We start from the raw sequence: 18,318 nt of genomic DNA on the forward strand, positions 1-18,318 counted from the left end.
ATGTTATCCATAATGTACTATCCCAGCAATGCATAAGAAAGATGAAATCAAGAGAAAAAAAAAGAAAAAGAAAAAAGTAAGCCAACCAGATGTTGTTTCCGGTTTCAAGAAAAATTTTTTGAAATATCTTCAAGGATCGCTGCAACAAGTTAAGCATGTATAGTGCAGTTGATTATCCTTTTCAGAACAACCCCGAGACAAGGCCCTTCACAGGAGTCACATTACAGAGTCCGTGACTCATGAGGCCTACCTATTCAAATTCCAAGGTTATCTGGTTTGCACTTGACAACATGGGACTTGTGCTGATTAATGGGTGAGAATTTCCCTCAAACACCATAATCCCTCGAAGGTATTTTAAATGTGTGAAACCTGCCTTCCTTCAATGGATGGTATTTCCTTCAGGTCAAGTATATATTATTGTGATTCCAAGCACTCCTTTGCCTGGGTTCGACGGGTTTACCTATTCCATCACGTCGACATTACAAGCTTCCACATATATGAGCTTGACCGGCATGTTCACATCATATCGGAAAACAATAAGATGGAATAAGTATGTGAACCAGCAGAACACTTGCCTCACAAAAGGGATGCATTCAAAAGCCGCTTCTGTAGCCCCGGCCACAACGCTGGCATTCCGTGGTGTGACAACGACATCCGGGGTGGAAGAGTGGACGTTGGACTCCGACTCTACGGAAGGCAGCAACGGAGAGAGTAACTTGTGATTTTCAACAAAAAATTGTACAGGATAAATGTTCATAGCAAGAGCAAGGTGATAGAGGGTAAACAGGTAACAATCAGGCAATGAGGGCATAGTTGGACACAAACTAGAGAATTAAAGAACAACAAAAGAAGAGAGAAAGGAAGGGAGGAAACAGATTAACCAGCAAGTAAGAGGGCTGATTAGGTAGGGTTAATTGGGGTACAAAATATCATGGGGAGGGATTGGGGATGACATGAGATGGTGGTGCACTGCCTTCTTTAAGCCCTTGAAGGAAGAGCATGATTGAGTAGGCTGTTCCACACGTGGGAAAGAAGAACAAAAGAGAAAAAGAAGAACAAAAGAGCAGAGGTATGCAGTGATCTCTTTGCAATATCCTTTTAAATTGGAAATTCAGTAGTACAACACAAATGCTTTCGTACAACCTAGGACTTTACCGAAAACTGATGATGCAACTAAGCCCACAGCTCTACAAAGTTGAAGGAGCACCACATATACTAACAGTGCAGCAGAAAGATAAAGGTACATTCTCCAGAAATAATGTTGGACTCCTCAAAAGCATATGAAAGGAATGCATCAGCCTCAGCGGATGTAAAGGGAAGCCAATGTGAAGAACGAAAACGTTGTGGTGGAAATATTGACTGATACACAAAGGAAAAATATACCTAGAGATGTAATGGCATCAACATATTTTATAAATGTTGGAATGTTATGTGGTTGGAATAGTCAAGAACTCAAGATCATCTCATTTTTGCAAGGATGTGACCTTGAAAATTATTTTTTTCAAGGTGCAAAGCACTAATCCAATCCTCTTTCCAGGCTGCAAAATATATACACTCGGACCCCAACATTCGCGGTTCCAACATTCGAGGACCCTGCATATTTGCAGTTGATCAATTTCCACCTGCTTCTACATTTGTGGCCACTGGCCATGTCTCCCATGGCTTTTCGCGAGCTCAAAAAAAATATTCCATGACACGTGAGCATGACCAGCTTCTACAATCCTTATACATGCGTTTCGCGTTTTCATGGCTTTTAGCGTCCCATAAAAATATTTTAGCCTGATATTCCACCATTTATTTAATTGAGCTCGCCTGATATTCCACCATTCACACGGTAAACATTGCTTCACGGAATATTCAACCATTCACACGACAAGCATTGCTTCACCTGATAACCACCATTCACACGGTAAACATTGCTTTGTGGGATATTACACCATTCAGAAGGTAAACATTGCTTCATGGGATATTCCACCATTCACACTGTGAACATGAACATTGCTTTGTGGGATATTCCACCATTCAGACTGTGAACATGAACATTTCTTTGTGGGATATTCCACCATTCAGACTGTGAACATGAACATTGCTTTGCAGGATATTCCACCATTCAGACTGTGAACATGAACATTGCTTTGCAGGATATTCCACCATTCAGACTGTGAACATGAACATTGCTTTGCAGGATATTCCACCATTCATACGGCAAAGATTGTTCCGCGGGATATTCCAACATTCACACGGCAAACATTGCTTTGCGGGATATTCCACCATTCACACAGTAAACATTGCTTCACGGGATATTCCACCATTCACACTGTGAACATGAACATTGCTTTGCGGGATATTCCACCATTCATACAGCAAACATTGCTTCGCGGGATATTCCAACATTCACAGAGCAAACATTGCTTTGCGGGATATTCCACCATTCACACGGTAAACATTGCTTCACGGGATATTCCACCATTCACACTGTGAACATGAATATTGATTTGCAGGATATTACACGAATCACACGGTAAACATTGCTTCATGGGATAACCCACCAATCACACTGTAAAAATTGCTTCGCAGGATATACAGAATGAAATTACTCCACTGCATCTATTAGTGCAATTAGTTGTCTCCCTTTTCCCCACTGAAACAATGCCCCAACATTGACGGGAATTTCATCGACATTCATGGATTTTTAAATGCCCGAAACCTATAACCCCTTTTTACATTGAAACAATGCCCCGACATTCGCTGCTCCAACTTTCGTGCAACTTTCCAGAAAAGTATTTTTTATTTTTTTTGGATACTGAATCAAGGCTCGTGAAAGAGCTAACATTTATTTCACAAACAAATAAACCAGACAAACAAAATATATAAAAAGAGGGAGCGGAAGACAAGATTGGGAGAGAAGGGGAAGCACACAAACACAACATTTGAGAGCAGTGAGATGTGTGGGAGGGAGAAGGCTTGGGGGGAGGAGGCGTGGGAAGGGGGGAGGAGGCGTGGGAATGGGCGGGGGGGGGGGGGGGTGGGAGAAGTATAAAACACAAGGACACCAAGGACTTCCAGGACAGAAGTTGGTATTTCAAAAAAGTGGATTTGGGGTGAAATTAGCAGGGGTAGAAAAGATCAAGGTTTTGGATGGGGGAAGATAAGAGATGGTGGTGAACAGCTGTTTTAAAGACCTGGAGGGTGGAGTGGGATTGAAGAGAGTGAGGGAGTTTGTTCCAGAGGCGGGAGAAAAGAGGAATGAAGGAGTGAAGGTGAGCAGAGAGTCTTGATTTTGGCAGTTTAACCAGAAGAGGGTTGCAGGCAGATCTTGTGCGACCTGTAGGAATATTTGGGGGACAGAGCCCAGAAAGAGCTGGGGGGGGGGGGGCAAGGCCAGAGAGGAGTCGGTAGAAGACAGAAAGACCACCAACGTGCCTGCGGTGAGTGCGTGAAAGGACCTTGGAGTTAGCTTCATCGCGGGAGATTCCAATGATTCTGAACACTTTGGTTTCAACAGCGTGAAGACGAGCTAGGTGTGAGGCAGGAGCACCAGCCCAGAGGGGGGAACAGTATTCCATTGAGCTGCGGATGAAAGCCTTGTATGTGGTGAGGAGCTCAAGTGTGCCAAGGAAGGACTTCGCACGACGGAGGATGCCCAGTCGGCGACTGGCTTTGGAGGCCAGATTTGAAATGTGGTTTTCCCAGGAAAGATCATGGCAGATAGAGAGACCCAAAAGCTTGAGTGACAGAACTTCTTGGAGAGGATTATTCAGAAAGTGGATGGGAGGGTTGTCCAGTCAGTCTTTTCGGAGAGACATCGTAAGAGTGTGAGATTTTTCAGGATTGAAATACATGTATTACCCGCAAATGTCGGGGTCTGAGTACATGTCATGGGATTGGCGGAAAAGAGTCATATATATGTATATACAACATATGTATATGTATATATATATATATATATATATATGTAATATATATATATATACAATATATATATGTATTTACAATATATATATATATATATATGAACAAACAATGACTCAACGTTTCGATTAACAACATGTGAAGCCACACGCCTCCGTTAATCTTCCTCAAGAGTGATAAAATCATCTCAACATCCCCTTATATGCAAAGTGGGTGGGGTATATGCAAAGTGGGGTGGGCAAAGCTGGACAGCCAATGAAACCGTATCACACCGCTCTCGTGAACGGAGATGTTATTGACCAAATTCAAAAATCAACCGCATATTAACGGCTTAAAACAATCCTGTAAGCAATGCTGGATTATAACTCAAGTCTTTAGAAAATCAGGAACAATAATTACATTTAATTAAAAGTTAAACTTGTAAACAATTAAATTGTAAATTAAATTAAAACTGCAAATATATTAAAGCAAAAAATTTTTTTTAAGGTAAAATAAAATTGCCATAATATCAAGATCATCACATGTGGCCCTATGCGGTAAACGGGAATGCGGGATGGAGGGGGGTTATAGGGGGGGATAGAATGGGGGGGGGAAACCAGAGGGGGGGTGGAAGCGGAGGGGGGGGGGGGGGTTGGGGAGAGGGGTGGTTTGGAGGGAGGGGGCAAATTGTCCGAATAAAAACCTTGTGTGACATATTATGTGGACTCGTTGTTCAAAGTACGGAATGCCTGCTTCGTTTACACAAGAGTGGGTCAAACGATACCGGTAAGTCAACTACCTCTTGTGTGATCGAGGTAACAGTTTCTTATAAGGGGATGCATACAAGGATGCATACAACTTTGCATATAAGGGGATGTTGAGATGATTTTATCACTCTTGAGGAAGATTAACGGAGGCGTGTGGCTTCACATGTTGTTAATCGAAACGTTGAGTCATTGTTTGTTCAATTAAAAGTTGGAGATCTTACCATGGAGTCATTTGGATTTACTCCCAACCGCAAATCTTTGCTTATATATATATATATATATATATATATATATATATATATATATATATATATATATATATATATATATATGTATATATATACATTGTTACGGTTTTTAGAACATTCACTTTGTAAAATAATAAGCCTTGTAAATAATTCCCTTATAAATAATCCCCTGTAAATATTCCCATTTTTGGTAAAGGTCAAAGGTCGCACCCTAGTTAGGCCATGTACAACACGTAGCAAACCATAGGCTTCTTCTTTAGTTATTTCATTAGTCTATGTTTCAGTTAAGGATCTGTTTCCAATAGTTTGACTCTGCGTTGTATTAATCAAATAACCTAGGCCCCTTCAATTATCCCCAATCTCTCTCTCTCTCCAAAGTGCCAGTAGCCGTATTGCCGTCGTCGCTGCCTTTCGGTTTGCTGGCCCCAAGCCGCCATAAGCCACGTGGCAGAATGGGAGAACAAGGGAGGAGCGGCCAGGAACATAGGCGTGGCCCCATCAACGCGTCACGAGGGGAGGTAACAACGAACCCTCGTGGCCAATCCGGGCCGAGGCGTGTTCACCGGTAGGCGGAGCAAAGCGGACGCAGCTTGATACGCGAGGCTTGCGATAAAAGCACCGCCGCAAACTACTTCAAGAAAGAGCAGATGCGGGGGAGATCGGCAGATGCGAGGATAGAAGATCAGCAAAAGATCGGCCAACGTGAGAGAACAGCGCAGAGGCGGCGAATTAAGAACATTGCGCGGAGGATCGCTTGGGACGATCGGTTTTGACACGAACCGCCGTTGGTTTTGAGAGCGTTCGGCACGCTATACGTACGCGCATTCCAGCCCCTCGCATTTGTAAGTAAATTGTAAATTAAATTAAAACTGTAAATATATTAAAGCCAAAAATTTTTAAGACAAAATAAAATTGTCACATTATCAAGATCATCACATGAAATTTGGGCTTTAATATATTTACAGTTTTAATTTAATTTACAATTTAATTGTTTGCAAGTTTAACTTTTGATTAAATGTAATGATTGTTCCGGATTTTCTCAACACTTGAGTTATAATCCAGCATTGCTTACAGGATTATTTTGAGCTGTTAATATGCGGTTGATTTTTGAATTTGGTCGGTAACGTCTCCGTTGAGAGCGGTGTGATACGGTTTCATTGGCTGTCCAGCATTGCCCACCCCACTTTGCATATACCCCGCCCACTGTGCATGTAAGGGGATGTTGAGATGATTTTATCACTCTTGAGGAAGATTAACGGAGGCGTGTGGCTTCACATGTTGTTAATCGAAACGTTGAGTCATTGTTTGTTCAATTAAAGGTTGGAGATCTTACCATGGAGTTATATATATATATATATATATATATATATATATATATATATATATATATATATATATATATATATATATATATATATATATATATATATATATATATATATCAACTATCTTCTATCCATATATATAAAAGAAAGTTTTTGTTGTGTCATATATATATATATATATGAAAGTCATATATATATATATATATATATATACAGTGGGGAGAACAAGTATTTGATACACTGCCGATTTTGCAGGTTTTCCCACTTACAAAGCACGTCAAGGTCTGTAATTTTTATCATAGGTACACTTCAACTGTGGAAGACGGAATCTAAAACAAAAATCCTGAAAATCACATTGTATGATTTTTAAGTAATTAATTTGCATTTTATTGCATGAAATAAGTATTTGATACATCAGAAAAACAGAACTTAATATTTGGTACAGAAACCTTTGTTTGCAATTACAGAGATCACACGTTTCCTGTAGTTCTTAACCAGGTTTGCACACACTGCAGCAGGGATTTTGGCCCACTCCTCCATACAGATCTTCACCAGATCCTTCAGGTTTCGGGGCTGTCGCTGCGCAACACAGACTTTCAGCTCCCTCCAAAGATTTTCTATTGGGTTCAGGTCTGGAGACTGGCTAGGCCACTCCAGGACCTTGAGATGCTTCGTACGGAGCCACACCTTAGTTGCCCTGGATGTGTGCTTCGGGTCGTTGTCATGCTGGAAGACCCAGCCACGCCCCATCTTCAATGCTCTTATTGAGGGAAGGAGATTGTTGGCCAAGATCTCGCGATACATGGCCCCATCCATCCTCCCCTCAATACGGTGCAGTCGTCCTGTCCCCTTTGCAGAAAAGCATCCCCAAATAATGATGTTTCCACCTCCATGCTTCACGGTTGGGATGGTGTTCTTGGGGTTGTACTCATCCTTCTTCGTCCTCCAAACACGGCGAGTGGAGTTTAAACCAAAAAGCTCTATTTTGGTCTCATCAGACCACATGACCTTCTCCCATTCCTCCTCTGGATCACCCAGATGGTCATTGGCAAACTTCAGACGGGCCTGGACATGCGCTGGCTTGAGCAGAGGGACCTTGCGTGCGCTGCAGGATTTTAATCCATGACGGCGTAGTGTGTTACTTATGGTTTTCTTTGATACTGTGGTCCCAGCTCTCTTCAGGTCATTGACCAGGTCCTGCCGTGTAGTTCTGGGCTGATCCCTCACCTTTCTCATGATCATTGAGGCTCCACGAGGTGAGATCTTGCATGGAGCCCCAGACCGAGGGAGATTGACTGTCATCTTGAACTTCTTCCATTTTCTAATAATTGCGCCAACAGTTGTTGCCTTCTCACCAAGCTGCTTGCCTATTGTCCTGTAGCCCATCCCAGCCTTGTGCAAGTCTACAAATTTGTCCCTGATGTCCTTAGACAGCTCTCTGGTCTTGCCCATTGTGGAGAGGTTGGAGTCTGATTGATTGAGTGTGGACAGGTCTGGAGACGGCTTTGCGGTCGGTCTTTGCGGTCTTTGTGGTCGGAGACGGTCTGGAGACGTCTTTTATGCAGATAACGAGTTCAAACAGGTGCAGTTAATACAGGTAATGAGTGGAGAATGGGAGGGCTTCTTAAAGAAAAAACTAACAGGTCTGTGAGAGCCGGAATTCTTACTGGTTGGTAGGTGATCAAATACTTATTTCATGCAATAAAATGCAAATTAATTACTTAAAAATCATACAATGTGATTTTCAGGATTTTTGTTTTAGATTCCGTCTTCCACAGTTGAAGTGTACCTATGATAAAAATTACAGACCTTTACGTGCTTTGTAAGTGGGAAAACCTGCAACATCGGCAGTGTATCAAATACTTGTTCTCCCCACTGTATATATGAGTGCTATGGGCATATTCCATAGAGTGGTACTCTTGGACACATTTCCGACAGGTACTGAAATCTGAAGAACAAAAGTTAATCCAATAGTGGAATAACTGGAATCAATTTTAAGTTCAATGTTTCACTCGAATTCCAGCTCAGAAAAAATGCCTGTCAGGCTACTCATGTGAAGGAGGTGGTTAGCTTCCAGTAAACAACCCGCTGAAGTCACAAAGACACGTCAAAGTCTCAACAGCTCAATACACAGGAGCATAAACAAAGGAGAAACATTTAAAAATGCATGTAAACGCTTTTGACACTAGATTCTAAGCAGCATCATTAATTTTCCCGGAGATAATAAATAATGAAGCATAGACCAACAGATGAAAGTTGTCACCACTTAAAATTAATCTCGCAACAGAAGGCCATTGAGAGACCACATAGGAAGCGCTTAAGATGTGCTTCTACCTGTGTGTCAATGGTTCTGCAACATAATTTACGAGCGCATTTGTGGTTGCTTAATTAGGCACATGTTGAGTCCCCAGCTTCCAAACTAAGGGAAGCAATGCAGCCCTATTAGGTTAAGGTGCTGAGTCAGCAAAAAGGCAACTGTTCAGGGGGAAGACGTTGTGCAGAAATCGACTTAGACTTTGTAATTTTAAGGAAAATTCACCAGAAATTGGAGTCTTCTGGTGAGGGTTGGAGGTGCTGAGAGTTCTCTCTGTGATATGCCAAAGATAAGTCATTTGAGGTTCTCAAAAGGTCTAGTTGGCAATGCATGAACAAGACCGCGGCACGGAAAAGCCCGAGGAGTTGCAATCAGCAAACTGCTGTCATGCTCCAAAGTGCAGTAGCGGTAATGGCACAAAATGACAAATTGCATTGAACTTTGGAAAGTAATTCTTCAAATGTCACAACTGATAAAAAAAAAATTCCCAACAATAATCAAAACAGGCACATCGTTTTTAGACACTGCAAGATCTCTTCATCACTAAGACGAGGGTGATGTCTCAGGATATGGTGGGATCATTAAGGTCTTGGTTTTAATTTTTCTATAGTTTTGCCAGGAACAGTTTATTTTATTTTATTCAATTACCCTTACTTAATGTTGCTTGTTCTTCTGGAATCGTAGCATTTATGCAGGCCAGAGAAACAATCTTGGGCAATTCAGGAAGATATTTGTAAATACACTTTCCAGGTGGGTCTCTCTATATACTTGTACACCAATATATTGAAGTAATTTAGGAGAAAGCTTCTATCAATCCATTATATCAAAGGAGGGCAAATAAGATTTATTAGATCCTTATTTAATCCACCTGCTATTATTTGTCAGTCAACTCTTATGATTCCTGAGAAGAAGAAAATCAAACAGGATTGCTTCTCATAAAAACACGAATCTTAAGCCTAGGTCACACATAGGCGGATTTGTCGGCGACTACTGGCGACTGGAAAAATCGCCACCACCCACCGACAATCGTAATGAAACCGTAATGGACGGTCTTCTGTAGTCGTGGTTATCCTCCCCAGGTCGGCTGCAGTCGGCCAGAGCCGCAAAGGGGCAAAATATTTTTTTAAATGTTTAAAAACGGCGCGCTCAGTCGTCCTCGAAAAAAATCCGCCATGCTGTCGTGATGGAACCGCCATGCTGTCGTCGGTATCCGTAATAAGACCATAAAGCGGCCGCAACCCAGTCGCTCATAGTCTTCCGCAATCGCCCGAGCATCGCCCCACCAGCTGGCACGGCAGAGATGCGAATGCCATACGGCCTTCCTGCGGCATCTTCCCGACTACGGGCCGACACTGTTGCGGCTGCATATCGACTACAGAAGAACTGCCACGTCTCCCCTGCGGCTATGGGAGACTGACGACGACAGCGGTAGGACTAGTGGCGGCCGAGTTACGGCCATTGGCGACAGAGATACGACTGCCTGGCGACTGCATTACGACATACCACGATTCCATGGCAAGACAGGATGGTGTGAGGGTCTCCGTGGAGTGAGGTCCTGTGGTGCCGACAAGGATATGGCTTTATTGTTTGGACTTGGGACTTTTGGGAGCTTTATTTTTGGGACTTTGGTCCTTTGGAAACTTTATTTATGGGACTTGGGACCAGTGGAAATAATTTGTTGGACTTTATTTCCATTCTCTCTCCCTGCAGAAAAGTTTGATTATTACATTACAATGAGACATCTTTATTAACTTTCTTATTGTACATCAAACATCTTTATGCTTCATGTCATACATCATTGAAGTGAATAAAGTGAAATGTAAAATAGAGAAATAAAGATTTAAAAAGTTGTGTGAATCGTCTCCAATTGCCGGCGGTCTTATTGCAGTCTTGCGGACGTTGGAGTAAACCGCCATCCGGGCCCAATGCAGTCGCTGCGATCCGCCATCGGTCGTAATCTAGCCGCCAGACTGTCGCCACGCTGCCGCCGTGCATCCGCAATGCAGTCGTCGTCGATCTTCAACAGTCGCCATCCCACTCGGGGCGAGGTCGGTGCTTCGTCGCAATGCAGTCGCAATGTGGCCGCCTGCAGTCGCCATACTGCCGCCTGACCATATTTGACCGCCCGAAATCGCCAGTAGTCGCCGAAAAATCTTGATCGCCGGCAGTCGCCAGTAGTCGCCAAAATATCCGCCTATGTGTGACTTAGGCCTTATCTAACACCGACACAGACACCTCCTAATTCTGTGACGTTATGCAGATGTGCAACTGCAGATGTGCAGATTCTGTGACGATGCCTCCATTCATCATATGTGTGAATGGGTCGATAATTTTGCTTGTCAATGCTGGCATCCATCTTCATGTTGCGTTGTATATAGCTTGGTATATTTGAACATACTATTAAAAAACAAACAAAAAAAAAAAACTTTATTTGAACATACTATGCAGCCTAAAAATCCATTTTACATGACTTATCTCAGCAGAAAAGTTTGTATTTTGACAACTATTTACCTTAAGGCTTTTAGATAGGTTAGGGTGTATTTAGATAAATTTACCTTTGTATTAAAATTATATCAATGGTATAACTGCCCTGATGAGAGTATTGAGTCTGAAAGAATCATCAATAGTGGTATTGATGCAAACTTTGGCTAACCCAGATGATGACTGCTAACCCGGCCCTTTTTAGTTGTCATCCCTGAATTCACTACGGAATATAAAACTCAAGATTATATTTAATATGGTATTAATAAGAGGAAAGAAATATGATGGGTAATAAAAATGAATAATTAATGAAATAATTCAACAGTCAAGCAATTGTTTGACCAAAACGTAATTGGCTTGTTCTTGTCAACTACCCAACTCATGTATCAAGTTTTGACATAATCCATCTGCAACGTTTTGAAATATCGTGCTATACAGTATATTATTTTTGGTCCTGTCTTTCAATGGTGAAGAATCACTAAAAATACATATTAAAACATCATCGTGTCCAGTGCGGATTCAGATCTTCAACATCAAATCAGTTTGTCAATGGCACACACCTAACCTGCACACCAAGTTTCGTCCGAATCCATCCATAGCTTTTTGACATATTGTGCTATATATAGTTTTTTGGCCCAATCTCTCATGCAGCGGTTACATGGTGGTGAGGAGTTTTTAATAATATGGTGTTGAGGTGTTTGAATTAATACCGGGGAAGTGAGATTTTTTTTATAATGTGGGGCTGAGGTGTTTTTAATGAAGTGGCAGTGAGGTCAAGTATTTATTTACAGGCATTTTTCATGAAACATGTCTGTGCACCTGCAGCGAGGCAATCTACACTTGTGTATATATTTGCATATATGTATGTATACACTACATGGCCAAAAGTATGCGGACACCCGTTCTAATTAGTGGAGGTGGCTGTTTCAGCCACACCAATTGCTGACAGGTATATATAATCAAGCACACAGCCATGCAATCTCCATAGACAAACATTAGTAGTACAATTGGCCGTGCTGAAGAGCTCAGTGACTTTCAACGTGGCACCGTCATAGGATGCCACCTTTCCAACAAATCAGTTTGTCAAATTTCTGCCCTGCTAGAGCTGCCCTGGTCAACTTTAAGTGCTGTTATTGTGAAGTGTAAACAACGAGGAGCAACAACAGCTCAGCTGCAAAGTGGTAGGCCACACAAGCTAACAGAACGGAACCGCTGAGTGCTGAAGCATGTAGCGCATAAAAATGGTCTGTTCTCCGTTGCAACACTCACTATCGAGTTCCAAACTGCCTCTGGCAGCAACGTAAGCATAACTGTTCATTGGGAGCTTCATGAAATGGGTTTCCATGGCTGAGCAGCAGCACACAAGCGTAAGATTACCATGGCAATGCCAAGCATCGGCTGGAGTGGTGTAAAGCTTGCCGCCATTGGACTCTGGATCAGTGGAAACGCGTTCTCTGGAGAGATGAATCACACTTCACCATCTGGCAGTCCGACGGACGAATCTGAGTTTGGCGGATGCCAGGAGATGCGACCTGCCCGAATTAATTGTGCCAACTGTAAAGTTTGGTGGAGGAGGAATAATGATGGTCCCTTGGAGAGGGCTTATGGGTGCAGGGTGACAAACTCCACCAATCAAGGCCTGAGGAACTTTGGAGAGGGCTTGTGCGGGCAGTGTGACAAACTCCACCAATCGGCAGCCGGGAAAACACCTTTGAACAGCCCCCACCCTTGACAGAAAGGCCTTGGACTTTGTTCTCTCTGCACATGCATGCATGATGCTCTCTACTGGATAGAATGGCCTTGTACTTTGTTCGCTCTGCACGTGTTTTTGCTCTCTGTGCACGTGGCCTGCTGGCCGGTCTCTGCTCCCTATTGCTGCACATGTGCACGACAGACTCTCTTTCTGCACAAGGCCATGACTTGATTCTCTCTCTGCTGCCTTGGACTTTGTTCTCTCTGCATGTGTCTGCTCTCTGCCTGTCGGTTTCACTCTGCAAGTGGTCATCAGACTTTCTGCACAAGGCCACAACGTACTCTTACTCTGCACAAGATCACGACATGCTCTCTCTCCACGTGTTACTGGCTCTTACATGCACAGTTCCCGACGCACTCACTCTGGCGAGTTCCCAACGCTTTTTGCCTGCTCGTGCTCGTGCTGGGGGCGGCCATTTTGCCGACCTAGTGCCCGTTGGTGAATCAAGACGATAATGTCCTGTTAATATCACAACCATTTTGCTGACAGGATCACAACGGTCGTTTTCCCCTCCCCCGCCCCGGTGAATGTGTGATGGGCGCCCTTGTTTGTTGTGTTTATGTGTTGTAATCGTCATAAGGCATAGATTAAGCGAAGTTTCTGCCTCTTGTCCCTTTTTCTTTCCTATCGATAAGTTTCACTGTACATATTTGTAAATAAATCAATTCCATAAACATTTCCTTTCCAACAGTCCATGAATGTTCTTTCTTTCATTGATCTGCCATTGCTCGCACCCAGAGTAGCGATCGGTCGTAACAAAATTAACATCAGCCCGGCTGGTACTAACGGTTGCTCGGCCATCTAAATTTCCATCCAGAAACAAAAGTGGTACACCGCCGGAGGGTACGTTCCCTGATTGGAACCATCATGTAGTACAGGTAAGCGGAGTCAGACGATTGGACCCTGCTATCGCACGACAGACCAATTGGTGTTCATAGTTGCTAGTTCGCAACCTGCCGAAGTAAGAAGTTATTCGTGCGCAACAGCCTCAGGTCTGGTAAGTTCGAGAGGGAACGGAGGCTAACCCCCTTGTAGTAGACCGGAACCCCGGGCCGTAACAATATATCTACGTGTATGTGTGTGTATATATATATGTTCTCTCTGCAGCAACATGGGGCCCGCAAGCCTAATATATATATATATATATATATATATATATAGTTATGTCGGGGGGGGGGGGGGGGGGGAGGTAAAAGAATATCTAGAGCCAGGTAGATCTGTATAGGTAACATGCTTCGACTGTCGCGATAGGGAATCTACCCTGTAATAAGTTCTGTGTTTTTAGGCGGTTTGTCGGGGAAGTGTATACCTGCGAACATACAAGGATGTTCGGGTATTAAATAGTGTAGGGACTAAGATAAACCCCTGTGTGTCAGACCTGGTAATCATTCCTTTGTCCCTTATGGCAACGCACACATATAAACACTTAGATACGACCTTAGTGCAACAGTAAATAATTCCCTTTCCCTTACAATGAAAACATTAAAACATTGCCTCAAAACAGGGAACCATGATTGTCATGGGGCCCGCAAGCCTAACCCCCGCTCTGGCGGGGAAGAATGGCCTTAAAAAAACGATCATTCATTACAATGACCTTGGAAGAAGACCGGCAGGAAGCCGGGCACCGGGGCACCGCCGGATTATGTATATATAATCAGGGCACCGCCGGATGGCCGCCGCCAGCCGCACCACCAGCTGGCCCAGCAACATTGTGTGAGACGAGTTGTAACCCACGCCACAGGGAACGTGTGATTGGTTGGCGCGGAAGGCGTGAACCTCCAGCCCATCAAGGCGGGAGGCACGAAGATGCAACTGAGAAGGAGGTTGTTCATAGGAGGGAAGGCGCTAGAGGGTTCGGTGGACGGCGGGAAGCCACGAGGCCCTGGTTGGTGGCGCGCCAAGACTGACGTCAGAGGGAAGGTGATAAAAGAACGCGCTGGATGACATTTTGACTCTTTGCTCTCTCTCTTGGACTCTGCGCGCTGGACCCCTTCGTATTGGAGATCTCTCTGTGCTTGAAGCTCTTGCTCTTCTTGTCCCTGGTCTTCATTGGCTCCTCCTTCTTGCGTGCTGAACCTTCGTGCTTCGTGCTGGGTGACGTTGGTTCGTTGTGGTGCTTGGAGCGGGATCCGGTGCTGTTGGTACTGCAGCGAGGGATCTCGTGGCGTGCGGCGGAGCGAGTCGCATCGAGGCCTGGCGAAGCGTGTGAGCGAGCGAACGAAGGGTTTCTTCGTGCCGGAGCTTGGAGCCGCGTTGGACGGCGGACAAGACTGCAGACAGATAAGCTTGCACCCACGGACCATTACACGACGATTTCTTTTCGTAATTCATTCCTGTGTGGTGTATTTGAAGTGAGGTGTGTGGGATCCCAATTTAGGATCATTATTTATTCATCGTCGCGTTTCATTGTATCGGGTTCCGTTTAATAAATCATTGCTTTTGTACATTTTACCCCGGATTCCCGTTTTGAGTTAATTCCCCTGCAGGATCGGAGCTGCCGTCGGTTCACTATAGGTAAGCGCTTGCCGCCTCTTCTCCTTCATTCTTTCTCCCTTACTTTTACAGCCGAATCCGTATTTAGTCGTCGCCTCAGTTAAAGCCGTTCGGTTTTCCGCGGTCCCTGGTGTTAACCTTGAGGGATTCGCATGACAATGTATTTATGTATATGTATATATATATGTGTGTGTATGTATGTATGTATCTATGTATGTATGTATGTATGTATGTATGTATGTATGTATGTATGTATGTGTATATATATATATATATATATATATATATATATATATATATATATATATATATATATATATATATATATATATATATACATATATATATACATATATATATATATACATATATATATATATATATATATATATATATATATATATATATATATATATATATACATATATATATATATATATATATATATATATATATATATATATATATATATATATATATATATATATATATATATATATATATATATATATATATATATATACACAGTGAAACCTTGACTTACGAGTGCACCAACTTACGAGTTTTCCGAGATACGAGCCGTCGCTCGGTCGATTTTTTGCTTTGTGATGCGAGCTGAGATCTGAGTTACGAGCGAGCGAGCTTACGCCACCCGCCACTAGGTGGCCCAGCGAGCGTTCAGTTCACGTGGTTATCTTGCCGTGCAAGCATCTCTGCCGTATCGCTGTTGCTTTGTTTTCGCATTTTGTTTACTTTGGAAAATTTCTTAGTTTTAACCATGGGTCCTAAGAAATTGAGTGCCAAGGGCAGTGCTGAGAAGAAGAAAAGGTTGATGTGCTTGGATATAAAACACATAATCGTCGAAAAACATGAGCGAGGTGTGCGTTGTCGACTTGGCGAGGCAGTACGATCGTAGTACTTCTACGATATGTACGATTTTGAAGCAGAAGGAGTCGATAAAGGTTATAACGCCAGCCAAGGGCGTTAAGATTATTTCAAAGCTCCGGACCTCTGTCCATGAAGAGATGGAGAAGTTGTTGTTTGTGTGGTTGACGGAGAAGCAGCTCGCAGGAGATACCGTGACCGAGAGCATCATCTGTGAGAAGGCACGAGACATTTACGGGGATTTGGTGCAGCAGACGGCGGGAACATCAACGGACGAGGCATCGGAAGAGTCATTCAAAGCCAGTCGGGGATGGTTTGATAATTTTAAGAAGAGGACCGGCATTCACTCCGTCGTCAGGCATGGTGAGGCAGCAAGCTCGGATGTGAAGGCAGCTGAAGATTTTATTATAACTTTTGCCGAACTGATAGAAGCCGAAGGATACATCCCCCAGCAAATCTTCAACTGTGACGAGACACGGCTCTTCTGGAAAAAGATGCCGAGGAGGACGTATGTAACGGCAGAGGAGAAGAGCATGCCAGGCCACAACTTGTTCAGAGTGCCGGCGATAGCTCGCCTTCTCTTTGTGGAAGACACGGTGAGATCCTTAACATCCAACAACTAATGGGACGCAAACAGGGCGCCCAGTTTAGCGGTACACACATTGATGAATCACCCTGCCTGTGAAAGACCGACATGACAGGTTATAGCTGGGTCGGGATTCAAACCCAGGCTGGACAGTTTAGAGTCAAGTGTGCGTACCTCCAGTCCAGGCCATCCTGCCATCTTGTATGCTGCATACAGGTGAAATATAAAGCGCGAGATATTTATATATATATATTTCAAAAAAAATTGGTGTGGTTTTTTGGGGGCTGGAACGGATTAATAGCATTTCAATTCATTTTAATGGGGAAATTTAATTTGAGAAACGAGCAAATTGAGTTACGAGCTCGGTCGCAGAACGAATTAAACTCGTAAGTCAAGTGTTCACTGTATATATATATATATAATCGGGAGATTAAATCAGACGCGGACGTAGCTTCAGGACGTCGATCTTTAATTTTTGACAAGCTTTCGACCAACAAAGGTCTTCTTCTGAGTCGTCCCCAAGTTCAACGGAAGTTGCGGAAGGAACTTCCGTTGAACTTGGGGACGACTAAGAAGAAGACCTTTATTGGTCGAAAGCTTGTCGAAAATTAAAGATCGACGTCCTGAAGCTACGTCCGCGTCTGATTTAATCTCCCGATTATTTATTTAATGCAAATGAGACGCCCTGCTCGTACTGTGGAGTTTCTACTATTTCTCACAGTTATATATATATATATATATATATATATATATATATATATATATATATATATATATATATATATATTGTTACGGTTTTTAGAACCTTCACTTTGTAAATTTAGTATTAAAATTTCCTATGTACATTTCCCCTTTCATTGGCTGTTAATTGAAATGAGTGCACCGTAGCTAGTCCATGTACAAGCACGTAGGCCACCATATACCCTTCTAAATAGTTATTTCCTTATTATGTGTATCAGTTAAGGCTCTGTCTCCCATTAAATGACACTGCATTGCACCGAATTGAAATAAGATAGGATCCCTCCGACACCCCCATGGCCTCTTCAAAGTGCCAGTAACTTTGGCTGGGGTTATTGGCATCACCTTCACCCCAAGACTCCATTGCACACGAGGTCATCTCGGAGCAGAAGGTGGGAGGAGTCAGCAAAGCGCCAGGAACAAGGCGTGGCTTTGCCAACGCCTCCTCAAGGGGTGGGATCGGTGAGCCCTCGCGACCAATCAAGGCCGAGGCGAGCTCACCGATGGGCGTTTCCAACAGGCCGGCGGCTTGATCGCGACGCGCCTCAGATGCGGGAGATGCGGCAGATGCGACAGATGAACCACACATGAGCGAGGGACCTCCGATGAGCTTTGAGTCCACCGCAGCTTTGAATCCACCGCAGCTTTGACCACCGCAGCTTTGAGCTTTGACAGCGGTTTTGGCCGCGGCTACGAAGGAACGCCGCCGTGCGAAACCGATTGAGGAGGGTCGGCGGCTGCTCACCTCGAGCCGCGCCATCACCCCAACCGGGCCCGCATCCTTCCCGCCCTGTGATCCCACCTTCTCGTCCGTCCAGCCATCCACCTCCTGCCAGT

General features: G+C 43.6%; 1 protein-coding gene across 1 annotated transcript in view; it reads right to left on the reverse strand.

Moving 5' to 3' along the window:
* The window catches only part of SDK2 (sidekick cell adhesion molecule 2), a 990,523-nt gene that overhangs the window by 400,832 nt on the left and 571,373 nt on the right, over positions 1–18,318 (reverse strand). The window contains exon 6 of the mRNA XM_068126284.2: positions 576–687. Within this exon, the coding sequence (XP_067982385.2) occupies positions 576–687 (112 nt within the window). The remainder of the gene's footprint in view (positions 1–575; positions 688–18,318) is intronic.

This window comes from Myxine glutinosa, chromosome 10 (genome assembly GCF_964187855.1).
Source record: "Myxine glutinosa chromosome 10, kmMyxGlut1.1, whole genome shotgun sequence".
In the NCBI taxonomy this organism is placed as follows: Eukaryota; Metazoa; Chordata; class Myxini; order Myxiniformes; family Myxinidae; genus Myxine; species Myxine glutinosa.